General features: G+C 36.8%; 5 protein-coding genes across 5 annotated transcripts; 2 read left to right on the top strand and 3 right to left on the bottom strand.

Annotated features, from left to right (window-relative positions):
• Positions 1-1,013: 1,013 nt before the first annotated feature.
• On the top strand, positions 1,014-5,464 carry SPOG_04124 (2-oxoglutarate dehydrogenase). Its single transcript, XM_013166386.1, has 2 exons — positions 1,014-1,367; positions 1,736-5,464. The coding sequence occupies exon 2, from the start codon at positions 2,145-2,147 to the stop codon at positions 5,142-5,144; it is 3,000 nt and encodes a 999-aa protein (XP_013021840.1). The 5' UTR covers positions 1,014-1,367; positions 1,736-2,144; the 3' UTR covers positions 5,145-5,464.
• A 138-nt stretch (positions 5,465-5,602) lies between these two features.
• Positions 5,603-8,260, bottom strand: SPOG_04123 (sulfate transporter; the record flags this gene model as incomplete). Its single annotated transcript, XM_013166385.1, has 2 exons — positions 5,603-7,297; positions 7,340-8,260. The coding sequence occupies 2 exons, from the start codon at positions 8,258-8,260 to the stop codon at positions 5,603-5,605; spliced, it is 2,616 nt and encodes an 871-aa protein (XP_013021839.1).
• A 1,566-nt stretch (positions 8,261-9,826) lies between these two features.
• Positions 9,827-11,599, bottom strand: SPOG_04122 (GDP/GTP exchange factor). Its single transcript, XM_013166384.1, has 5 exons — positions 11,297-11,599; positions 11,081-11,206; positions 10,738-11,031; positions 10,311-10,652; positions 9,827-10,254 (listed from the first exon to the last, which is right to left on the bottom strand). Exons 1-5 carry the CDS (start codon positions 11,411-11,413, stop codon positions 9,934-9,936), a joined length of 1,200 nt encoding a protein of 399 aa, XP_013021838.1. The 5' UTR covers positions 11,414-11,599; the 3' UTR covers positions 9,827-9,933.
• A 1,983-nt stretch (positions 11,600-13,582) lies between these two features.
• Positions 13,583-14,993, top strand: SPOG_04121 (TFIIH complex cyclin Mcs2). Its single transcript, XM_013166383.1, has 3 exons — positions 13,583-14,088; positions 14,168-14,241; positions 14,292-14,993. Exons 1-3 carry the CDS (start codon positions 13,816-13,818, stop codon positions 14,911-14,913), a joined length of 969 nt encoding a protein of 322 aa, XP_013021837.1. The 5' UTR covers positions 13,583-13,815; the 3' UTR covers positions 14,914-14,993.
• On the bottom strand, positions 14,554-26,029 carry SPOG_04120 (SAGA complex phosphatidylinositol kinase-like protein Tra1). The gene has a single exon (XM_013166382.1). The coding sequence runs from the start codon at positions 25,953-25,955 to the stop codon at positions 15,054-15,056; it is 10,902 nt and encodes a 3,633-aa protein (XP_013021836.1). The 5' UTR covers positions 25,956-26,029; the 3' UTR covers positions 14,554-15,053.
• Between the last annotated feature and the right edge of the window lie 12 nt (positions 26,030-26,041).

Genomic DNA, 26,041 nt, shown 5'->3' with positions numbered 1-26,041 from the left:
TGTAATAAAACTAAAAAAATGAAAATATAAGAAAATCGCAAGCTTTTTTCAACACTAAAAGCACTTTCTTGGCAGTACCTCACTGTCCTTATAGCTTCGCTACTGCGTACTCGTCAATGTGGGGGTCCTTGTCATTTATACTTCCCTAAGAGTACCATGATACCACCACTTAGCATTAGAATGAATAATCAACTAGAAAATAATAAATAATAATTCAATATGGAAAGCTACAGATTATGAATTCAATAAAAACAATAAGATGCGATTCGATTCTCTACAAACCTTATAAACAAAGTAGATTGGGCAGGATAAGAAAAGTATTTATTGTTATGTATTATCTCCATCATAATATAAACAAACAGTTTACTACGGAAGACGAAAACTCTTCTGAATCTTTCCAGAAAGCAAGGTAAACAGACGAAATAATTGTAAAAAATGGGAGGAAATTTACCAAAAAAAAAAGGACTAATACCTGCTCATTTGTTCACTACTTTCGTTGGAAATTCTCACCCTTCTCAGTAGGGACTTTTTTTGTTCAAGCACTAGAACCATACAATCATTCGTGTAGAGACTCGTCAGATATTTCCCTAAATTTTCAGCCAATAAACTGTATCTAACTTTCCTCCAATCTCAGCCTTCTCACTCTCTTACAATACCTAGACGAATAGATTTTTTTTAAGAGTGACAATGCCGATTTCTCTCGCACATAACCGTTACTTTAATGTTTAAATGTAATACAAGTCTCGTTATACTACTATAACGTTCACAAATCCGGGCGGTTTCCGCATGTTCATAAAGCGAACTGTAATACGTCACGGCAATCCTGTGGGGGGCCAGTAAATGTTCTTTTGTTGCGTCTCGTTACCCGGCTGACCCATTGAATTTCACCACCATTTGTCAATGAAATCCTTTTGATTGGGTCGGTAATCGATGATTTGTCCATAATGAACCCTATTCACGGTTGGAACAAAGGGCATATGAAGCCCATTTCAGTATATAACAAAATTATCTTCCTGTTCTTTTCTTACCTTCTCTTCTTTTTTGTTTTGGAAGGTTTGCAGCTTTTTACTTCTTTTACAGTAACTGCTGCATTACACAAGGTACATCGGTTTCATTGCTTGCATCATCTTAGGATTGTACTCTGTTGGATAGTACTTCGTGAGATCCTTCGTTGTTACTTGTAAACCCTTTTTCCGCTACGTTATTTGCGTGTGTGTACATACATATCGCCAGTCTTGTCGTAAATCCCGTCATTATAAGTTGGTTTAGGATTATTAACCTTTCCTTTACAAACCCCAAATTAGTTCTTTAGGTTGAATCCACTTTTTCGTATCAGAAAAGTATTCGTCCTTTCTCTTTTGAACTTGGTATGTTTTAAATTCATAGAAAGCTTTTCGTCTATTTCCTGTGGCCTGTTCTCGTTTGTATAAGATTTCTAGTTATGTGTACTAAATGGACGTGAATCCAGCTACTTTAGTTGGTAAATAAGGATTTTTGGCAGCATTACAGAGTGTTGTGCCTCTTTACGTGTATAGTAAAAGAGGTGATCTCTTCTGTTAATGCAAATGCAAGTTCGTCTTTACATCTTTCTGAGTGTATTGAATAATTAAAAGTAGAAAGGCTTTACGACAGGTTTTGCTGTCAAGGATAGTTATAAGATCAAATCCATGGATCGACAATTGCTGAAGAATTCAAGTTTCATTTGACGATTCATACTAACATTTTTGCTTTTTAGGTTGATACATAACCAACTTTTCCTGGAATTCGCGGTTCGACCAATTTCTTGTTCAGTAAAACGTCGACTGAATGGTTCCGCGAGATTTTCTATCATTTTAAATACAATTTTCTTTATGAACTCTTCCCCTTGTTAATTTCGTGACGTTTCTTTCAAGCTTTGTGTATATAGGTACAGTTTTGTTTACCTCGTGATTTCGTACATTCTCTATTATTACATACGTTTCTGTATCTTTCCCTTATTTAATAATTCTTGCATCTTGTTCGAGCTTGATTCCTCGAATTTAACGATTATCAATCCCTTTTATCTCTTTAAAGTTTACCTTTTTAACCCCTCTCAGATTTCAGATTTTCTTTCTATTTTTCGTTTGGCTAAAGTAACTACTTTCTGAAAAGTCATAACGTTCAACATGTTGCGTCTATCAAAGGCTGTGCGTTACTCGAAGGCCTGTCGTAAACTCCGTCTTTCAAAGGTAGGTCCTGTCCGCCTTTTTGCCTCTCAAGCACCTACCGACAACTTCCTTAGTGGAGGTGCTGCTGATTATGTCGATGAAATGTATGAAGCTTGGAAGAGGGATCCCAACAGTGTTCATGTTTCCTGGCAGGCATATTTCAAAAATGTTCAGTCTGGCAAAGCTAATCCTTCAAATGCTTTTCAACCTGCTCCTTTGTTAGATTACATGGGCGATTACAATGATGTAGATTCTGCCTTGGCAAATAACAAAAATATCGGCGATATTGATGTGAGCGTATATATGAAAGTCCAACTTTTGGTTCGTGCTTATCAGTCCAGAGGTCACCATGTTTCAAAAATTGATCCTTTGGGTATTAACGTTAATGAGAAACGCCCTTCTGAACTTACTTTAGAGCACTATGGGTTTACCGAGGCCGATATGGATCGTGAGATTCGTCTTGGTCCCGGCATTCTCCCCAACTTCCGCGAAGCTGGTTACGAGACAATGACTTTACGTAATATTGTTGAAGCTTGCGAGCGTATATATTGTGGTAACTTTGCTGTTGAGTTTACCCATATTTCGTCTCGCACAAGGTCAAACTGGATTCAATCTCATTTGGAAACACCAACTCCTTTCAAATACAATCATGATGAGAAAATGATGATTTACGATCGTCTAAATTGGGCCCACAGCTTTGAACGTTTCCTCTCTACAAAGTTCCCGAACGACAAACGTTTCGGTTTAGAAGGTTGTGAGTCTATGGTTCCTGGTATGAAAGCATTAATCGATCGCTCAGTTGATCAGGGTGTTAGCAATGTCGTTATTGGTATGGCTCACCGAGGCCGTCTTAATGTACTTCACAACGTTGTTCGTAAACCAGCTCAAGCTATTTTCTCTGAATTCCGCGGTACCCAAGATCCTGAAGATGAAGGATCTGGTGATGTCAAGTATCATCTTGGTATGAATTATCAGCGTCCTACTCCTTCAGGTAAGCGTGTTAGTCTTTCTTTGGTTGCAAATCCTTCTCACTTGGAGGCTGAGGACCCCGTCGTTCTCGGAAAGGTACGTGCCATTCAACATTATACAAGTGATGAAGCTACTCATGATCAATCTATGGGTGTCTTGCTTCATGGTGATGCTGCGTTTGCTGCTCAAGGTGTTGTTTATGAAACCCTAGGATTACATTCTTTGCCCGGTTACAGCGTCGGCGGTACCATTCACATTGTTATTAACAATCAAATTGGATTTACTACTGACCCACGTTTTGCTCGCTCGACTCCTTATTGTACGGATATTGCTAAAACAATGGAAGCTCCCATTTTCCATGTCAATGGTGATGATGTTGAAGCGACTACATTTATCTGTCAATTAGCCGCTGACTGGCGCAAAACCTTCAAAACAGACGTTGTAATTGATATAGTTTGCTACCGCCGACATGGTCATAATGAGACTGATCAGCCTTCTTTCACCCAGCCCCGCATGTACCAAGCTATTGCTAAGCATGAACCTACTTTCGAAAAGTATACTCAAAAACTTCTAAATGAGAAGAGCATCAGTCAAGAAGAAGTTGAAGCTCAGAAAAAACGAATTTGGGGAATTTTGGAAAGTTCCTTCGAAAGCAGCAAGGACTACAAACAGGACTACAGCGAATGGTTATCTAACCCTTGGGTTGGTTTTGCCTCTCCTAAGGACTTGCAGAATAAAATATTGCCATCTTACCCCTCTGGTGTCGACATTTCGACTTTGCAAAGAATCGGTAAAGCCCTATATGAGATGCCTGAAGGATTCGAGGCACATCGCAATTTGAAGCGTATTTTGAATAACCGTCATAAGTCTATCACTACCGGAAAGCAAATTGATATGCCTACAGCTGAAACTCTGGCATTTGCTACTCTTCTTGAGGAAGGCCATCACGTTCGTGTCAGTGGTCAAGATGTTGAACGTGGTACATTCTCTCAAAGGCATGCTGTTTTGCATGATCAAAAGTCTGAAAACGTATATATTCCTCTTAATCATCTGAGCAATGGTCAAGCAAGCTTTGTTATTCGTAACTCTTCTTTATCTGAGTACGGTGTTTTAGGCTTTGAGTATGGCTATTCCTTATCTTCTCCTAATGCTTTAGTTGTATGGGAAGCTCAGTTCGGCGATTTTGCCAATAATGCACAATGTATTATTGATCAGTTCATAGCTGCTGGTGAAACTAAATGGTTACAACGCAGTGGTATTGTACTTTCTTTGCCTCATGGATACGATGGTCAAGGCCCTGAGCATTCATCTGCACGTATTGAAAGATATTTGCAATTATGCAATGAGGATCCACGTAAATTCCCTTGTGAAGATAAATTGCAAAGACAACACCAAGACTGCAACATCCAGTGCATTTATGTTACAAAACCCTCTCAATATTTCCATGCGTTGCGCCGCAACATCCACCGTCAATTTCGTAAGCCTCTAATTGTCTTTTTCTCGAAATCTTTGCTTCGTCATCCTGTTGCTCGATCTGATATCGAAGAATTTGATGAGAAGCACGGATTTAAATTAATCCTCGAAGAAGAAGAACATGGTAGTAAGATTCAAGCTCCCGAGAAGATTGATCGTCTTGTTTTATGCACTGGTCAAGTTTGGGTTGCTTTATCAAAGGCTCGTGAAGAAAATAAGGTTGACAACGTTGCTTTCACTAGAATCGAACAGTTGCATCCTTTTGGTTGGAAACAAGTGGCTGAGAACATTTCTAAATATCCTAATCTCAAGGAAGTGGTTTGGTGTCAAGAAGAGCCTTTGAACGCTGGTGCTTGGTCTTTCGTGGAGCCTCGCATATATACAATTTTGGATCATCTTGGTCGTAAGCTCCCCGTTCGTTATGCTGGTCGCCCTCCATCAGCTAGTGTTGCTACTGGTAACAAGCAACAGCATATACTAGAATCAGACCAACTCATGAAAGAAGCTCTTTTTTAAACAGTTTAAAGTGAACAGGTTTATGAAATGGGCTGTAGCACTGCTATTCGTTCGAAGATATCGTCTGGCGGAACTATAATCTATTAATGAAAATTGTATGAGATAGGGGCACACCGTTCCGTAGAAAATTTCATGAGATATTTTAATAAATTACGCCTTTTAGAATTTACACGTACTTATAGTATAAGCTTATAATTACATTGCAAAAGAAATTTGGTTAGACTGTACTTACGAATCCTAAAAAAAAATAAATAAATTAAACTACTTAAGAGGTAGGAATTATAGAAGAAGAAATTGATGGAAACTCATATAAAATTTCAGGAATTAATAGTACTACTGTAATGGCAAAAAATTAAAAAACTAAAAAATAGTCATTAAATTCATAAAACATAAACTTTTTTAGACGATGTAAATAAACAATGACACTAAAACTATTAATTTCAGCTTCAAATCAGACTTTATGTGGAGGTATTCGCTTTGTTTTCTTTCTTTATCACTGATTCCCCATTTTCAGGATCCGTTTCTGTAATATGTGGCTTTAAGTTCACATCAAGGACATTTCTATGAGAAATATCTACTATCGCACTAGTAACATCCACATGGAAGAATGGATATTTCGTTGAAATAACAGGGCAGTATTCCTTATGTAAGAAATCGGAGCGCAATTGTTTAACGCTATCTTTTTTATCATCAGGACTAGAAAGGGTATCTGAATCTTCACCGTCATCAAATTCGGAATTTGGCGTGCCATTTTCAATTGCTTCTTCTTCATCGAATTGTCGTCGCGGTCCATTCATCCTCACAGTACTAGGCATGTACAGTTGGGATGAATTAGTAACCATGGGATTTTCAATGTCACGTAACGGTGCAGCGCTACCAACTTCAATTGAACGACTTGTGTATTTGGTTGCATCTCGAGGCTTTCCAAAACCAGCGGCAATCAAAGTTCGTTTAATCCAACCGCTGTTGATATCAGTGAAATGAAACTCAACTTCATCATCAGCATAAAGTTCCAATTCTTTGCGAGTATCAACAAGAGATTGCACTCCTGTTGTATCGATATGGTTTACTGCACTGAAGTCAAGAATAATGGCTCGAAGAAGAGGTCGGTTATCTTCAAGTTTGACTCCATCTTTTTGCTTTTTTGGTGGAGGATCATTCCAAGCCCTATCCTGCTTTCTCTTCGTTTGAACCGTTTTTCCCCGTCGGGTGACCTCTTTGGCCTTTGAAGTGAGCATTGAGTTGACATGCTGAGCATTAGGATAAGTAAAGCTTTCCTGTAAACGAAATATCAGTACCCCTTGGGGAGGATCTCTAATAAACAGATTTGGGTTGACGCCTTGTTGATCAAGTGGTACATAAATATCACGGATAACATCAATATCATCTCCATTGGGTTTTTTATTTGCGATTTTCAAAATTCCCAAGAATGAGCCCGAGGGCTTGGCAATACGGAACAGTAATAAAGCAGCAGATAAACACACAGCGGTATAAATACCATTTTCTATGGATGAAAAAACAGACACAAAGACAGCTGCAAGAAAAATTAAAGCCTCAAGGGGTTGCATACGCCAAAAAAGCACCAACTGACGCCAAGGAAGAATAAGATCAAAAACGGAGTGAATAATTACTGCTGACAAAACAGCATTTGGGATATAATAGAATGCTCCAGTAAGGCAATATAAAGCCAGAATCACAACTGCAGCGGTGAAAATTCCGGCTAGTGGAGTGCGTACTCCCGATTTTGCCTTGATTGCCGAACGGGAAAAGGAGCCAGTTGCTGGATATGCGTTAAAAAATACACCGATTAAGTTAGTTACACCCATTGCGATAAGTTCTTGGTCGGGAATAACTTTGTAATCATTTATACGACCAAAAGACTTTGCAATCGAGATATGTTCTAACAGTAAGACGATTACCGACACTGGTAACTCCGAAGCCATATCTGAACAAAGCTTTTTGGTAATGTTTGGAACACCAACATGTTGGAAACCTTTAGGAACGGTAAGCAAGATAGAGATAGGCGGATGTTCGCGACGTCCTTTGCATACGCCATAAGAGATAGCAGTTCCAATTATAATAATAACGGCGCTGCGCAAGACGTTAATCAAAAAGAATATTCGTTGAAATTTTGGATATCGGCGGGTAAAAAACTGACATGAGTAGCGAATTACGTACAAAATAAAGAGACTAACAAGTCCAAAAGCAGCATCTACCTTAGTATGAGGCAGGTTTTTTAAGGTATCAATGATGATCCGGTATGTCGCACCATGTGAACTCACAAGCTTTTTATAACCCATCAACGAAGAAACTTGTCCTGAAATGATATTAAGCGCAGAGCCGGTTGTGAAACCAGCAACAGCGGGTATTGGAATAAATTCAATGATAAACCCCAGACGCAATAGGCCAATACCACACGTGATTGCTCCTGCTAAAAGAGCTAGACAACTTCCAATTTCGGGAGCCGTATAAGTAGGATCTTTAGCGGATACATTTTTTATAACTTCAGAAGTGACCAAACTCATAACTGCAACGGGGCCAATCGAAACATCTTTGGAAGTGGCAAAGAAACAATAGATGGCGACACCGACGAATGAAGAGTAGAGACCATACTCAGCAGGAAGACCAGCAACTTTAGCGTAAGACATTCCTTGGGGAACAACAATGCAGCCCACCGTTATACCAGCAATGAGATCGAAAATCAACCAATGAAAATTGTAATTAGGAAGCCACTGGATAATGGGGAAAAGGGATTTCACATAATTAAGAGAGCGGCTGCCAAGGTCATGAGTGATATGTTGGCGAAACCAATCGAGGACATTAGGGAGTCGTTCATCATATTCACCATATGAGAGATCGACATCCATATCATTGGATGAGTAAGAGTAAGTATTATTATTATTATTAGGCTGGTTTAAGACGGTGTGACGAACAACATGGACCGTAGGACCCTTTTTGCTTGAAGGAGAAGGTTCTTCGTTAGGGCGAGCGGTTTCAGGAGGATATGCAATTCCTCCATGCAAAGGTTGTGAATTCGTATTTGAGTCGGGGGCATCACTCTGTGGGATATCCACGGGTTCAGTAAAATACTGACGAAGACGTGTAAGCAATTTCATGATTATATGCTTAACGAAAAGCTTTCCTGTTTATTTAAATTAAGTACCAAAAAAAGGGGAGAATGAAATGCGTCAAAAAATGCAAGGTAGCGTAAAATGACAAGGAGTTACGGGTAAAGCAAAAACGATGAACAATAACAAGAATGCGGAGAAATGAAAGCTAGAGGAGGAAAAAAGAAAAAGTAAGATACAAGACAATCTACCAAATCGACAAATTCTTGTGGCGCTTGTCAATTGCGTGATTCGATGTTGTTAAACAATGCAAGCGAATTTGTCTCGTATAGTATAGACTGCAGGAAAATCAAATCAAAAGGGTATGGAAATAAAAAAATGTCTATATTCATAAAACAGACACTTTTAGAGATGAAACTTTAGGGGAAGTTGACCTTTGATGGATTCGTCAAAGAGAATTTTTTTAACACTAATTGAAAGGAGACAATAAGCCAATAACCTTTTCAATTCCTTTTTATAAAAATTGAAAACAAAAGCAAAAGTAAATAAACCAACCACGAAAACCTTTTTAAAGACTAATTTTTTGTGGCACGGGATTTGTGACCGACAAAGAAATTTAAACTCAAAAGTGCACTAATAATCAAGCGAATTAGCAACAGATACCCCGTACTTGTCAGAAGGATAAACGATAAACAGCCGCTTTTCAGTTGCTGTTAAAATCCTTACTGAACCAAGAAATTGGTAGAGAACGAAAAAATTCTAAAGAGTAACGGGTATGTTAAGGACAAGTTCGACTTTTTATGATTTCAGCAACGTTACGAATCCTCTCCACGGATGGTGCAATCGTTCTCAACAATGAGATTGGATCATATTTTAAGTGGGGAGTGGGATGCTGATGTGGGGGTTCTGATCGCGTAAATATTTAATTTGATGAAGCGGTATATGGCAAAGGCGTGGCATACTGAATATTCTCGTGATGAATCATGGTAGAAAGACAGAAAAGAAAAGATAAATTAGTTTTGAATTATTGCCTTTGGCCTTGAGAGTGATATTTTAAATTTTTTTCGAAACGCTATTGAAAGACTAGATTCGGATGTCTTCAAAATCATACAAAAAAATTTCATTTTTTAAAAATGCATTGTTACCATTTTAAGATCTATGATACGATTATTCGATTGCTTATCGCTAGATACTTAAGTTCAGGGGCTTGAAATCGAGCCCTTTTAAGGGATGTGAGGTTGGCAAAATGATCCTTTGTGTCGACTTATGAAAGACTTTGTTCATCTAGGGGGTTCATCTAGGGGGGGGTACGGTTCATGACATTTCGAACTACGATATGAACAAAGTTATCAAGTGAAGGTCGGAGAATTTCCATCACTTGTATTACGTGATATGCGTTACGTTACTGAGGTAGCAGTAAACAACAAACATGTAAAAGATGGACACTTTAGTAAGTTAAGCAGCAAGCAACCTGTGAATATGGGAATGAAGTTGGGAGTGAGAGTGAGAATCCACAAATAGGTGAGTAACAGTGATTAGATAAATAATTTCGTAAGGAGGAATGTGAATACTTTAGTGGTAATGAGACTTTTAATTCGACCGATTTATTGTGTATAGTGTTGGAAAACAAATTTCATATAAATTATATGTCTACCTAGAACGAAGAATAGCCACTTTTTACATAGACCAAAATTGGGGGGATGCACAAGGGAATTCTTCTTTCAAATAGAGGAATTTCTTACCGTGTACTTGGAAATTAAATCTAATAGGAATTGGAAAAAAGAATAGATGGCATCCATTTTCCGACCAGGGAATAAGTGATGCAAATAAAAGTAGAAAACACCAATTATAAAGGGTAGCATGAGAGAAAAACGGATCAGTAAACCAGGGTCTTCTAGCTTTACTGTGCTCAATTGCTTATACTTACCAGCATAGTGGAAACATAACTGCCCGTCGGCGGAAACGCTGGCAAGGACCTCCGAGTCTGGGGATAATCTCATGTCAGTAACAGGAAGATGATGAGAAGAATTGATAGAAAGTGTCTATAAAAAGATTGTTAATCATTAATTTTCGAATTTCGTTATCATTGCTCACTTACAGTCAAATCCAAAGTCATAAAACGAATTTTGCAATCAGCGGTTGCTACAATAATCATCCCGCTGGAAGGATCCATACAAAACTTTGTCACTCCTTTTGCATTTCGCAGTATTTTCATGGTAGCAAATACCCATGAGCGTTCCAGAGGAGAATAGTCAAACTTGACCAAACCTGCGTAACGTTGACCATTTCTAACATAATAATAGGCCCCGATAATAGTTTCTTCATTCAACATCCCTATGCCTCGAACAGTAGCATTCTCTTTCGGCATGTACAAAACCTGTAATAGTTGAAAAGACTTCCATTCGTAAACTTCTATTCGGTTATCTGCGGCAATTGCAAACTATGAACATGTCAGCATTATAGATGAAACACACCTATGCAAAATTTCGAAAGAACTCGTGCTTTAAACCAGGTTTAAGCCTTACCTTATTTTCACCAAAGATAACATCATACACTGTACAATCGTCTTTTTCAAACAAGACACGGAAATCACTCTCGGAGATTATAAAAAACTTTTTGTTTGTACAGGAAACAAAAATAACAGAATGATGGGAATCGTATTTACATAGTCGTTGATATTGCACGTCATTACTGAATTTGGTAATTTGGAATCGTTGTGTTTCCTCATAATTTTTCGAAGATCCATCTTTGTTCTCAAAGACTCTCAAATGCTTGTTTTTGTTTCCGTCTGTCGAGCTATTGATCCCTGCAATTAAGGTCTAAAGCAGTGAATAATCAGCGTTATGGAAATAACCCGTAAATACTTACATTGTGAAAATAATCCAGCGACATGACTGCATCGTCACTTGAATTAAGTTCAACATCGTTTTCTAATTCAATTTTGGTATGACCTTCACCAATTTCGGGCTCCGTCTCCTCATAAAAGAATAATTGCTAAAGAAACGTTAGCAACTGTTGTAAAATGGGGTTTTTTTATGTAACAACAACGTTGTATTCCTGATTTTAGAAGCGAAAAGATCATACCAATTTGTTTTTGATTCCTGATTTAGTAGTACCGCCCCCTCCGCCAACGGCGAGCAAGTTTTTGTTCATCCAGCATACGGCATATGCTGGAAAAGACAACTGTTTTGAAGTGCTCATCTTACAGCCAACTCGATATCCTTAAACAACGGAATGCAGTAAAATCTATAGAATACCTCAAATGAACTAATGGCAAATCCCTTCGTATAACCTTTAAAGAAATAAAAACTAACTGGCAAAATTAAAGTGATAGATCGCGGTCAAATATGGACAATATAATTCTTGCTTTGGATGTTGTCAATAGTAATGCACCAGGTACAAGAATGTTACTTTGCTGTACCCTGATAGATGCTAGCAGTCATTATTAAGTAATCGGATTCTTTTTTTCAACTTTTAGGCATTATGAGATTTTAATATTATTTACCAGCTAAAGTCGTTTCTAAATTTAGTTTTTGTACAGTGGATTGCATATGCAATGCTACGAAGACCAGCGTTCTCTATTCTAAATAAGTGATACTCTATTGATAAACCTCAAAGATCTCGCATTTGCGACTATTAATTACTTTGTTTAGTTTACTATAATTTGAAAGATTTTGTATTGGAAATTACGAAGTAGAAAATCTATTTCAAATGTTTCAATTGACTGTGAAAGAATAGGGTAAATATTAAAATTCCTGCTTGTTACTTACATAAGTTATTACCAGTTTGGAGATTCATGTATGATAATGTGTATGGAGCGGTAAGAGATTTACACGTAGATTCTTTGGTTTATTTTTTCGTTTCAACATGCTTTGTTTGATCTGCAGATCTTTTCATTATCATGGATCATGTTTGATGAGTACTAGATAATTAAGCGTGGAATTGGTAGTGGATATTCAATAGATTAATGTTGAATTGAATTGAATTGTAATGTGATGTACTGAACATCAAGTACTGATATCTAATACCCATGGTTGACTAGTTTAACTATACTTAAGCAACAGGCTAGCTGGGTCATCCAGAAAAACCTTTTTAAATGAACATCATTTACCTGGAAACAGAACTTTCACAAATAAAGAACTTTTCACTCTATTATTCGATATAGTTTTCATGTCCTCCGAAGATTTATTTCCAGTTGTTTATGTTTTTATTCAGGTAACGTCGTACAATAGTATACTCTTTAATACATTATATTATATTAATCAAGTAATATTTCATAAATGTGAAGCCTTCCCTGTTAAATTCAATTAAGGTGACTGACACTTTATAAAAGTCTCAATATTGTCATCGCCTTATTTGTTTATTTACTTTTTGCTTCAATTACAAATAGTAAAAGTAGAATAACACATATATAGGAGAGAATCGAGATTAATATTAGAATGCTTTATATATGGTATATCTTTATTACAATCTCTATTCTCATTTATTTGTTTAGGAACAAAATTCAAATAAATCAAAAGAAAAAGAAAAGGTCTTCTTTTTCTATTAGAAGTCAGATTTAAGAAATAATTTAAAAGAAAATTCAGAAAAAAAAACCAGTAAATTGCTACGATACTTTTACACTCATAATTGCGAGTGAAGCATCCTCAGAGTTGAGTAGATATCTCACATAGAATTCAAATTTGTTGCAATAAATAAATAACTTCTGGCTCTTATGTTATATACTAGATATTTGTTCTCTTCAGTAATATAGAACAAATTAATATACGAAGCAATAAATATCCAATGACTCATGGCAAATTCATGTTACAAAAATATTACAGAAAGTTCCTTATTGAAAAAAAGTTTCTCCTTCTGTCATTGAAGTTTTGATGTATTTGACATTGTAAATAAACAAATCAACTTTTTCGCACAAGTAACATAAACAGTGATTACACTTTAAAAATCGCTAACTTGTATTATATTTACGTGTCATGCCTTTCGCATGTTCGTCGAGGAATAATACTAAGAAGTATAACTAGAATAGAGAATAAAACCATAAACAAGGGACTAAACTGTCAAGTCTTATATATCATTAGGAGCGGAACGGGCTTAGTATTGTACGTTGGCTAGCTGAGATGTTCCAGTAAACAAGTTGTTTTAGCTCGATCAGCATCATCGTAATTGAGGATATTCTTTCTATTGTAGCCAGACTATTTATAAAGTTCTTATTCTAGCTTAAACTCATGGATTAGATTGTTTTATATCGTTCTTTGACTTGTATCCACTGTGCTTTTGATTTGAGTCAGATAACGTCATAAAATAACTCACAAGTAATATTCGGTAATATTGAGACTTTCCTCTAAAAAGTTCCATGCTTTAGTAGAATATTTTTACTACCAATTTGACGAGCCAGTAAACCTGTACTTTGGAACACCTTACTTATAACCTCCATCACTAAAAAAAACCAAACCGTGGTTGATCCATCAGATTACATTTATTAATCTTGTTTTGTCATAGAATGTTTATTACTCTTTAAATTTGCTTAATATCATTTTTGAACAAATCATTTGTTTTTGGAAAACCTTCGTTCATTACTATACTTTCTCAATAAAATCAGGACTATGGCAGAGGATCGGTTTCGTCAGTCGAGTCATTTCCGAGATTGGATTTTTACAGAAGATGAATTGCAGAAAAGAAGAACTCAGATAAACCAAGAATTCACAAAAGTTGTTCGTCAGCGTCTTCTGGAAGACTTAGCTCTGCAGAATAAAGATGCTTCGGACAGCAATTTACCCCCTACTCTGGATCAAAATGAAGAGTTGGAGCTTGTTAATTATTACACTTACCAGTTGAACGTTCTTTCCTCGACGATGTCTTTACCGACTCACATTCGTGTAAGTATATTGAGACCACATCTGTCATATTGCCGTTTCCTTGTGTTTTATCAATTATTGCTGAAACTAACTTCTGTAGGCTGCAGCCACGCTCTTTTTCAAGAGATTTTATTTGACTAATTCCGTTATGGAGTATAATCCTAAAATCATTTCGTACGTTTGCACTATCATTCATACGAAGCTAACTATTATCAAAAACTCAGCTTTACAACTTTGTACTTAGCAACGAAAACGAATGACCATTATATACCAATCGAACATTTTTGCAAAAACCTTCCAAAAACTACCCCTGACCAAGTGCTAGAGTATGAATTTAATGTCTGCCAAGCTCTGAACTGGGACTTGTTTATTTGGCTTCCTTTCCGACCACTTCAAGGTTTCCTATTAGACTTTCAGGTTGTAATTCCTGAAACTCCAATGGAAACTTTGTTTGAATGTCACGATCAGTCTAAAAGATTCTTAGTCGAAACGTTACATTCAGACGTGTATTTTTTTTATTCTCCGAGCATCATTGCCCTATCCGGGATATACCATACAAATCCTTCTCTTTGCCTCAATTATTTACAAGCGAAGTCCATTAACTCCATACATGATTTGATTATTTCTATCTCTAATTCACTTGATTCCACGAAAAATGCAAAGTTGGATCGAGAAAAAGCCAAAGATTACGGAAAGAAACTTTACTTTTGTATGGATCCATTAAAGAAGAAAAACAGCACATTATATTTAAAACGAAAGGCCGAGGACGAAGAAGCTTCTTTAGGTAATAAGAAACAGAAGTCAAGTACTCCAGCTGATCAGCTAGACGTGAATCCTTTTGCATAATTTAACTTAATTTTTACTGATATTTATAATAATGTAAAGTGTGCAGGATATTTCTATGATTGCTTATTTAGTCATTTCATTCTATTTATTTTTAACGAAAACCATTAAACCAAAATTAAGTACATCAAAAAAATAGTCCTTTAAATCCATGGGGCCCACAGTACATCCATTTGGGCTAAAACTTTAGCACTAGAAGCTTGGGTCAAATAGTCAATAGCTGTTTGATTAACAGGTAAGTTACCGAAAGCCACCTGACTTAATGACGCTACTCTGCGAACAATTAAATCAGTATTGCTATTTACTTTCTCCCTAAAATCAAAATCAGAAGACTGGTGCTTATTATGTTGGTTTAACCACCACTGCAAGTCATCTGCGACAAAGGTGCCCAGTATCATATTCAAATCAAAATCTGGCTTGGATAAGGCACGAGCAATAGCCATTATTGATGGACCGAGTAAACCATCCCTGCACGTCTTTCCAATAAACTCCGTAATATTCGGTGTAAACCTAAAGGGAACCACCTCTCCGTTGTGATATACAGGAGATGAAGAGATCATTGCAGGCAAAGCTTCACTAGTCCACACACTACCTGAGCTTTTAGAAAAGTATACTTTGCTAGGAATCCGATTATTGATACTCAGTATATAAGTCAAAAAACTGAAGCAAGCATATTGATAAGAGAAACTTTTCCTAAAAAGCCAGAAATCAGAAAAATTCATAAAAGCATTGCTAAAGTAATCTTTTAACATTGTAGAAGGAACGTACAGTTTTTGAATTTCTTCAAAAATTGCAATTCGTTTTGTGAACAATTCCTTCCTTGTAGCCAGCTTTTCACTTTCACTAGACTCTGGGGTGAATCGTGATGCTGCATTTTGCATCCACTTTGACAATTCATCGGTAAAGATATTTGCGGGTTCATCTTTTGAGAATTTCCTCAAGTCGCAATATTCCTCATATATTTTCTGCAATGACACAGAAGAAGGCTGATCTTGTAACAGTCGTATATGAGATGATAACGGTATTGCCGCAGGTACGTAAAAATTTAGACAGCGCCGTCTTGTTTCTGTGTTGGCCTGTAATGCATCATTTAGATATCTAGTAAACTGCATGATACGTTCTTCTCGTCGACAGTTCCTCGCAGAAGGATACTGAATTACAAAAGAATGGAGTTCACCCCCATTGTCGCGAACAGTAATTTTTCGGTAACAATTTCCATGTCCCACAACAAACTCAACCTCTGGTAAAAATCGTTCAATGCATGAAAAGTTATTGTTGTTATCCTTGTGTAATAGATATTGACCAAATACTTCAATTTCATCAAATTTTTGATGATGAAACTCACAAAGAAAGGAACTATAATGCTCCAGATATTGTTTTTTAGGGGTTTTACCAAGAAGGCATTCAAAGTATGATCTCCACTTCCTTAGTTGTCTGATATATTCTCTCAATCCCATCGGAGTTTCAATAAATTCTCGTTTGAACTTTGCTTTATAGGGCGTTGGTAATATATTATCCACAAACAAGCTTAAATTTGCTTCCGTAGAAGATGGACGCCTAGTTTCTTCTGTTAATATTCCACATCGAATACTATGTTGCACAGCATCGTTTAACAAAGCGACTATAAGTCTAAACGCGTCTTCATCATTTTTTCCTTTGAAACGAGATTGAATTTGATCAACCAACGTTTCCATAGTTAAAGCCATCAGTGGATAGGCTGTTTTTAGAATGGACATTATCTCATCAGCATAATCCCAAGAATGCTTTGCTGAAAAATTATCTGATGTCTCCGATTCAACTGTCTGTTGTTCCTGAGACGTAGTTTCAGCCCGCTTTAGTTGAAAAAGCTCCTCTTTAGCAGTACGCAAAAGGAAAAATAACGCTTGAGGATAAGACTTAGCTATTTTCCTTAGAACTTGCGGGGCAACTCTTTTATCGTTTTTGGCAAGATTATTAAGAAGCTGCGGAATAAACGTAAGCCAATGCCATCCTGGGATATCGCCTTTATAAGATTCATAAGTTTTAGTTATAGTGTTTTCTGCGTCATCCAAACTTAGAAGCCATAAGACTCTTGCTAACATCTTCCTAGCGTGATAAGTCTCATAATTACCAGCGGCCTGAAGGTAACAGCTTACTGCATTGGAAGCAAAATTAATGTTTTCTGGAGACTTTCGAAAATTAATATCGTTATAATGAGCCCATTCTGCCCATGCTTTTGATAAGCCCAGATCAACCTGAACTGCTGCAGCGTACGTTTGGTTAGCTTCATCATCCTTGCCTAACTTTTCCAAAAACTTCCCTTTCAAGGTAAAAAATTCGGACTTCTGACGAGGATTGAAGTACATAAGATTTGTATTTGAAACTATATCCAGTCCAGTTTTTAGTTCTTTCGGGTTTTGTAGATAACAAAGGACCTGTTCCCGAAGTTTATAAAATGCTTCTTGAATTTCAATGTTAGGTAACGAATAGATTTTAGTAAGTTGATTTAAGCAGACAGAAGGAAGTTTATGTTTGCGGGCAACATGAGCAAACCGATTTATTAACCAAGCTGTTTCATGGTAGCCCCGAAAGAAGAATGAAGTATTAGACGAGGTAGAAGGGTCATTGCCAGTGGACTGAAGCTTTGGAATCAAAGGAAGATAAATTCGGTTGATCATTGAGAAAATTATTTGCCGCCATGATAAAAGATCTCTCCAGAGACCAATATCATCCCAAACATTCGGTAGACGCTCTTGCCATACCTGCAAGGCACTTTTAATACACTGAACATTTGTCGGAAGGTTCTGAGAGTTTATAGAACTGAGATATGAGTATATATTAGAAGCCTCTTGTAGCTCGACAAATTGTTGGAATAAATGTAAAAGAGGAAAGTGCGACTGATTAATCCTCTCAGGAAGTTGATGCCATTTCAATAAAGCTAAATGGATAGCTTCAGCTAGTGTTTGGTGAAATTCTTTTACAGACGTCGGCTGGTTTAAGGATTTTTGCAAGGTCATAAACGATTGAAATGTCAGCTTTCGAGGAGTAGGAATATCGGAAAGGCTTTTGATAGCGACTTCTAAAGATTCTCGGTTACTAGACCAATCACTAATCCTCCAAGCACATTCCAATAATAACTCTGATGAACCTTCGTGCTTTGCAAGCTCTGTTAAAACATCCCATTGCTGTAGTTTTTGAGCACATAATACCCAATGATCTTCCCAAAGATTGTACTCGGATTCAGAAAAAGGAAATGCTTCACTTCTCGCTTTTGTTTGGGCCTGTTCATACAACTGCTGAGCTCTTCCCCACATGCCGAGTTGTTCATACGACAAAGCAACTTGCGTTTGTAAATACTTTGAAGTCCGTCTGCAATGGCCATAAAACATATCCTCTTCACCCAAAGAAGCATATAATTCAGATATGGCATCGTTCCGACTTTCTTGGACCTTTGTACTTTGGTAAAGATCGACAGAATTTTCCAATTGACCCTCTAAAAATATTATGGCGTCGTGATAAATACCATACAATTTCCCTAAATATTTAACAAGATGCGGAGGTAATTCGACTTTTGGTGAGCAATCACAAAACGACGAAACTAGTGTCCCGATAACGTTTGGACGATTATTTACTTGCTTTATGTGAAATTCACGCGTAAGTAAATAAATTAAGGATTTCAACAAATCATCACGGTCATAACCATCTAACGTAGACCATGCTAAAGGGAAAACTTCCTTCCATAATTTGCAAGCTTCCTCGTCACTTAAAAGCTGTAAATGCATTAATGGTATTAGCAATTCCGAAACCTTTAATTCCTTAACTTGCTCAAAGAACATATTTAGTTCTCGGAAAAACTCTAACTTATTTTGGGACATTTCAGACTGTGATTTCTCATTAGGTTCTAATTGTGTACTTGATATCCCTCGTGCTACATCGGTAACCGAGAGGAACTTCAAAGAACTCTCTGACAAAACAATCCTGTTATCTGTATTGATTGCACCAAGTAATACATAGTTAGCCTGCTTGATCCAATAAAAATTTGGTATTGAATCCCAACTACTGGCTTCAAAAATATACTTTAACCTTGAGTAAGCATTTCGAGACATACTGGAGTCAAGTATAGTCATAAAATCTAATCGTGTTTCAGGATCACGGCAAGCTGTAGCTAATAGAAATGCTTGCTTTAAGCGAGCCGTTAGTTCTGTTTGAACAAAAGTAGAACCACGATAAATCGACGACGTCAAGTTATTGGCTTGCTTATGCAATTCATTATTGAATCTTCCTTCAAAGGTCTTCATCTTCAATATCAATGCTGTCTTTTCTTTAACAGTGAGGAATGAATCCCTTCTTATAACTACCCATTCTTTAATAACATTAAGAATGTGATAGCAAAGATGGTAGCTAGCACTTTTCTCAATAAGTTGAACTATAACGCTCAAAAACCAGCGCCTTTGATCGCCTAAAGCAGCCATTCTAATCTTTATGATATCGATTAATGCCACCAACAAGTTTGCCGAATCTTTTATGAGAGGGACGTTCATTTTGACAGTTGATTGATATGAATTCTGCAAACAAGCAACTATATGATCCTTCGCAACTTTTTGGAAAACTTTGTTAAGTGGTGTTAACAAGGCGTCTAAAGATTCGGGATGATTTTCTTTTATTATTTGCAAATAGCAAACTGTAGCTTCCACACTTGAGCCGTTTGACAAGTTATCGTGCACCATAGACGTTAATGACTGTTTGAACTCGTCTACCTCTGATACTTCGTCTTCATCTTCAACAACCGTTGGCCGACTTTCTAATAGAATCGTTATAACCTTCTTAAGAGAATAAGCAATCTCAAGTTTTCCAGATCTCAAACTCTTGTCTATTAGCTTAATTATATTCGTATGTTCTTTCTGAATAAAAGATAAGTCTTTATGCTCCAGATATACGCCTAAAACTTGCCAAGAATTCGATATTACAGTAGCAGTCTTCTCGTCACTATCTGTCTTAGCTAGTAATTTTTCAAAAAAATCCCAGCCCAAGTTGTATTCAGCCCATCTTGGAATTTTCAAAAACTGACTAAAAATCTGTAGCGTTCGTTTAGACAAACTAGCAGACTCTACTTGCTCCGGAAAAAAAGACAAAAATTTTATGAGAAACGTTAAAACAGATTCAATTACAGGAGTTGGAAAGAGAGTATCAGACGACATGTCAGGGGTATCAAAATCAAGCAATTTTTTCTGCCACATGTAGAGAGCATTGACCATATCTATAGCAAGGGAACGAGGCTCATGACTATGTCCGGATAAGGGAACCAATTTGGGCAGTGCATTAATTATTGGAACTATAAAATGCTTTGAGTTTTTAAAGAATAAATCAGGTGCTTTGCAAATAATCTGATAGACATTTAGAGTTTGCGATATATTTTGCATGTCTTCGGATAAAACAAGGCGCGGAAGCTTAGCCCAGAGAGGAAAAGAAGCATCAGCTGGGCTTGAAAGACGGGTGACTAAAACAGGAAGTAAACAATCCAAAGAAAAATCCAAAAATGATCGAACCTCTGGTTGATATGCTTTTAATAAAGATATATATACGGGAGTAACTATTTTAGCGGGAGTATCATAAGCAGCAATAAAACAAGAAACGGTTGCATATGCAGCTTGTTTCACCATTGGATCATCTAATTTGAAATAATTCCAAGCTGACATTATGATGCTTTTTCTGTAATCATTTAGCATGTTGGAATGATATTTACAAAGGCCTGTAGATAAACATAAAATACCCATTCGAAGAGGATCCGAAACTGTATAATTATCACTAGTTTCACGAACCGATAAACGCCATATGTTATTATATACTGCATGAATGACTTCTTTGTCAATGAAATTATTCTCCTGCACAGCCGAAAAGGTAAGGGGAATCATTATTTTTTCGAGTAAAAAGGACTTAAAAGACGGTTTCACAGATTTATCAGCCAGTATACTCGAGCAAACGAGGAAAACATTCTTTTTGCTAGACGCATTTCCATCAAGTAAAGATTGACATAGGGTATCAATATAAGTAGGCAAAAACTTGTTTATGTCCTCTGCTTTAAATCGAAACACCTCAAGTGCAAATTCCAACTTTTTCTCTATCAAGTTCAATAGTGACAGTAATAATTCAGTTATCGAATCTAAACAAGAAGTTAGACAAAGATACGTCCAACCATTGAAATTATTCAACATTTCATATATAGATTTGGATAGTACAATTAGTTTAGCAGAAACGACCCCTGCATTCGGAATTGAACCAATGTTAGGAGACATTTCCTTCATAACGCTTACGGCAAATATTGGTGTTAAATTATCACGACTTAAAGTCTGAGAGACTAGTTCAACAATTTTATCCCAAAATGTCACAGAAAGCTCACGAAGCTGATTACATGCCGGATCTTTTAACGCTTGTAAATGCCAAGCAACTATATCAGGATTGCTTATGTTGTTGATAACGTAAATCCAAGAATCCTTGGCATGAAAGTTTAAGAAATTATTTAGAGGCCGTCTTAGGGGGCTTGACAGAAATCGACGAATGACTTTTTCAACATTCCCCACCGATGTAATCAAATCGCCTAAAAATTGCACGGACAAAGGAGGCAGATCTTTAAAAACACTTACTAGCGAGACAATCACATCCATCCTTTGATTACTATCCAAGGAAAATGTTGACAAACGTTCCATATCTTTTGTATCAGACAGCGCTGAAAAGTGCTGAAGTAGTTTTCGACCTATTTCAACTTTAAAATAATTTGTAAGTAGTCTTAATAGCCTAGAAAGACCCTCGAGACAATTAACGGATAGCTTATTGTGATCTGATAAATTCATCAAAATAGGTCTCAAACCGCTCTGAAGTAATTCTTTGGGTAATTTTTGATTTTGGGATAACACATATTTTAAAGCAGAAATGGCTACAGAATATATTTCTTCTTGAGATGAATATAGAGCTTTAAAAAAGATTGCAATTATTTTGGTTCTCGTTTGGAAATGCTGAGGATGGTCAAACTTTAAAGTTATCAGAGAGGAAAAAAGCAGTCGTAAACAAGTAGCCCTCAACTTTCTTAAAGAAGATGTATCTTTGCTTTGTGAAGTTTTCAACATTGTAACCAATGCATCATCTTCTGCATCAGCTAAAGCTATAGTTTCTCGAAATAATCTGATCAATTCATCACTCAACCCCAAAAATGAAGGGGCCTGTTGCAAGCAATAATTTATAGCGTCTATATGTCCAATTTGGATGGTAAAGGGAAGTGCTCTCAACGGCTTTCCGAATATGGGGCCTAGTAACGCTTCCTTGGCAGGAGATAATAGATCTTCAATAGAGATATTGCAATCAGTCGAAATAGTTTCAATTAACTGCTTAACTGTATGGCGTATCTGATCATTTGGATGATGCAATTCAAGAAAAAAGGGCATAAAAATTGAGGATATATGTTTAATTTTGTCTTCGGAGTGGGCAACATTATCTGTGCAGTATTGTCTTACTACATCTATTACAAATTGCTGAACTTCAGCGAGTCGTAGAACGCCAAAGTCAGAAGGCGTATCCTTTAAGATAAAAAACAGAGCTCTCAATATTTCTGTTAGCTTATATTCAAGCCAATACCTTTTATCAAGAGTGCTAGAAAATAAAGCCCTTAGTCCTAGAAAACCAGCATTTTTCTGATACCATAATTCCATATAGCAATATTGACACAGTGTTTTAAAAAGTTGCTGGAAACTAGGGAGTTTCCAAATATTAGACTCACAATCCATCAAAACCTTATGCGTATTTAAGTAGTGATAAATTAAAGCCAATGAATTTTCCCTCGTAGTGACATTTTCAGAACAGAGAGAAAGTAAAATTCCATCAATGAAACTTGTAATGTCAAGGTAACTTGTATTTACTTCCTTTTCAAATATTTCTTGCTGATCCTCGAAAATTAAGTGTTCATGAAACCTTAATATTTCAGATATCACAATCCACTCAGCTGAATGGTTAAGAACAAAACGTGCTTCATCTTTAAATTCGATGAAGGCTTGGGCTTCGACCAAAGACTTGAAGACTGAAGATACAACTGAATTTTGTTGATAAAACTTCTCATCCTTTAAGGGACCTAAGTCATAAGCAGTTATTTTATCAATCTGTTCACTTGGAAATTCAGCCAACTTGCAAGAAATTTTATGCACTTTATCCCATATGTTATTTGGGTCAACGGAAGATTCAAAAAGGGCTAACAAAGAAGTTTTTAGAAATCGAAATGCATCAGATTTTTCAATCTGAGATGATTTTTGATCATTAAGAGTTGAAGAGGCTGTAAAAAGGTATTGGGAATGGCGAAAGTCCATTGATTTATTAGAGTTCAGAAATGATATTTTTAAAGATGAAACGCCATTGGGTCCTTCTATGTTTTGGAACCCGAATGTACCAAAAGAAACTTGTCTGTTTCTTCCACCCATTTTCCCTAAAATCCTAACCGCACTTTGGTGTAGCTGCATGTTCGACTGTGTCAAACGTAAATGATTCCATAGCGATGACAATAAATCAGACATTATGGGTTCTAATAAAGCATCAAAAAACTCCTGGGTGAGATTATCTAGGCATAGCTCGAAAATTCGAAGCCCTTGACTAGCAATTTCAGGAGACCCTTTAAATGCCACGATAAGAGGCTTCATTAGATAATTCATATGAGGGAGAAGGACACTTAGTCTAATTGGCAATGTCAAGCAAAGTTCAGCGTAAAGTTCTTTATGAGAAGTAAGTGTAGCGGTGTACATTAGCCTATTAAATGATTCTAGCATCAACTGTAACAAAGGCAGAATTTCTTTATAAAGGGAGTCAAATTTGCCTCCACTAATATTTCGGAACAATGCCTTTAATAAATAGGCGTAATTTAGAGGATGTGAAGCACTCGCAGACAATTCTAAACAGCTAGAAATTATAAATGAAATGTGAGGACGTAATACTTCCTCGTTTTTTTCCGGATAAATATTAACAGTCATGAATGCAAATTTAAATAAACGAAGTAAGACAGATATTTCTGTAGACTGGTCAGTACCAATTTTTGAAATGTTTTTGCATAAAAAAGAAAGGACAATGTTTGTACAATTTACCGAAGCCAATTCGGCTGTCATCCATGACTGAATTAAATGTAACAAGGCAAGATTTCCAATTAAGCAACTAAAAATTTTTGGAAAAGTTGTTTCCAAAATTTCAACAAAACTTGAAGGATCGATACGAATGTACAGTGTTGCTAAAACCTCTAAAAGTTCTTTTTGTTCCACCAGCTTTGTTGTTTGTGCAGTGGAAATGGGCTCCTGAAAAGGATGAACAGACTTTTCATTTTTATAAAGATCATTGGACTCGTCCACTTGATAATATCGGAAACCCTTTAAGCATTCAATGAGTAAATCGCTTATAATCTCCAACTCAAATCTTGAGCCAAAATGAAGTTTTGAAGACCATTCTTGCTGTGTGAATATCGTTCCAGGAGGGGCAGGCAAATTACATTGTTTTAAGCCATAAAACACTGTTTTTAAGCCCAATACAATGTTTTTGAATAGGAACAGGCGATCTTTTAACTTTTCGGGAACAGAAACTTCCGGTAAAGCGCTTGGGTTTCTAAACATAGGCAAATCATGAGCTTTGTCATTAACATCATCAGTACTAACAGTCTTGTTCATATCATTTTCAAGTTGTTCCAAATCAGCATTAAGGATTTGAAGCTTCTTCAGAAGATTTCTTAATATTACAAATAACAGAGAACGACGAACTGAAAGGTCGTTAAAGGCGACAATTGTTTCAATCATGTTTAAAATCAATTTTGTGGCCATGGCTTGTATTGCAGAAGTATAGTTTGCTTCCATAATGACGGAAAAATAAATATTTATAGCTTTATACACTTGATTCGGTGTAAGATCCATCCGCACGTGATGGAGTAGATCAGCTAATGTACTGAAAGCCATGGGCTTTAACGAATGCTGAACACTTACACCCTGGCCAACTAAGATTTTGATATCCAGCAATTGGTCTATGTAAGGGACAAAACTTCTCAAATAATCCGTTGAAAGAATATGTCTCGTCGCAACAAGTAGTTCTTTCCTCGTGTGATATAACTCAGAAGGGCAATCGGTGAATAGTTGCATCGTACAAAGAGCTATTGAACTCTCAAACTGTTTTAAAGATGAACCAAAACCACGAATTAAATATGCAAGGAAAGAAAAAGACTTAACCTGAGCAGACATTAAATCATTATACTGAGAATTTCGTCGTAAAGATGGTACGACCCCCGTAAAGACTTCGTTTTGGGAAGCAGCCAACCTATGAGCTTCAGCTTGCGGAGTAGGACGAAGCGATATAAACTGAACAGCTAGAGATGCAAGTATAGGTAACCATTTTGGAATTAATTCTTTGTAGGTTTGGAATAGTAAAAACACTATTACAGGACATTCATTAAGCATCTTAAAACTTAAGGAAGATTTAGGAATATGCTTTGATCCCGTGGATTCAAGACCTATCTCTGTAGGAGAAGCAGATAATGGCCCAGAGGCTGGATGAGAGGAGGGAGTATTTGGGCCAGACCGTGAAGGGAAGGCTTCTGCAACAACAGAAGGCATAGAATTGTAGGCGTCAATAACAAGACTTAGAAAATCATTAACGTGCGCTTTAGAAGCTACATTAAAATCTTTGAATAAATGAACTATTAGCTTCAAGGCTAACACAACCATTTCCTCGTTGTCATTGACAATAATTAGCAGTAAAAGTTTGAAGGTCCTGTCAACCCAAGCTTCAAACTCACTGTACAATGAGACTTTTTTCAGTACTTCTAGTAAGGTGATGCGAAGCCGATGAGTAGCAGCTAAGGATGAAAAGACAGGTTGCTCTTTTTCAAGAAGCATCATGACTGCCTCCAGAAGAGGCTTTAATGGTTCAGAAAACCTTCTTTGACTTACTAGCACATCATCCAACGCATCTCGAATTTCAATTGCGGTGTTTGCCTTCTGTTTCGAATCCAATCCAACATCACATAGCCGATTACACCAATACTCACATTGTGTTCCGTCCATGGGATAGATGGATCCAGTAGCGGGACTTAAATTGTGTTAATCCCTGCTCTTCTATAATATTACGCTTGAAACCGTCAACGGTGGTG

This window comes from Schizosaccharomyces cryophilus (genome assembly GCF_000004155.1).
Source record: "Schizosaccharomyces cryophilus OY26 unplaced genomic scaffold supercont4.1, whole genome shotgun sequence".
Classification (NCBI taxonomy): domain Eukaryota; kingdom Fungi; phylum Ascomycota; class Schizosaccharomycetes; order Schizosaccharomycetales; family Schizosaccharomycetaceae; genus Schizosaccharomyces; species Schizosaccharomyces cryophilus.
Note: the sequence above shows the minus strand (reverse complement) of the source record. Positions and strands in the feature narration are given on the sequence as shown.

What these genes read in the sequence shown, in the direction of transcription:
- SPOG_04124 (XM_013166386.1), top strand. Translation starts at nt 2,145, where the DNA reads ATGTTGCGTCTATCAAAGGCTGTGCGTTACTCGAAGGCCTGTCGTAAA.
- SPOG_04122 (XM_013166384.1), bottom strand. Translation starts at nt 11,413, where the DNA reads ATGAGCACTTCAAAACAGTTGTCTTTTCCAGCATATGCCGTATGCTGG. An exon ending in CAGGAATCAAAAACAAATTG is followed by an intron (nt 11,207 to 11,296) that starts GTATGATCTTTT and finishes ACGTTTCTTTAG; the next exon opens with CAATTATTCTTTTATGAGGA. An exon ending in TTATCTTTGGTGAAAATAAG is followed by an intron (nt 10,653 to 10,737) that starts GTAAGGCTTAAA and finishes ACATGTTCATAG; the next exon opens with TTTGCAATTGCCGCAGATAA.
- SPOG_04120 (XM_013166382.1), bottom strand. Translation starts at nt 25,955, where the DNA reads ATGGACGGAACACAATGTGAGTATTGGTGTAATCGGCTATGTGATGTT.
- SPOG_04121 (XM_013166383.1), top strand. Translation starts at nt 13,816, where the DNA reads ATGGCAGAGGATCGGTTTCGTCAGTCGAGTCATTTCCGAGATTGGATT. An exon ending in CTTTACCGACTCACATTCGT is followed by an intron (nt 14,089 to 14,167) that starts GTAAGTATATTG and finishes TAACTTCTGTAG; the next exon opens with GCTGCAGCCACGCTCTTTTT. An exon ending in TATAATCCTAAAATCATTTC is followed by an intron (nt 14,242 to 14,291) that starts GTACGTTTGCAC and finishes TCAAAAACTCAG; the next exon opens with CTTTACAACTTTGTACTTAG.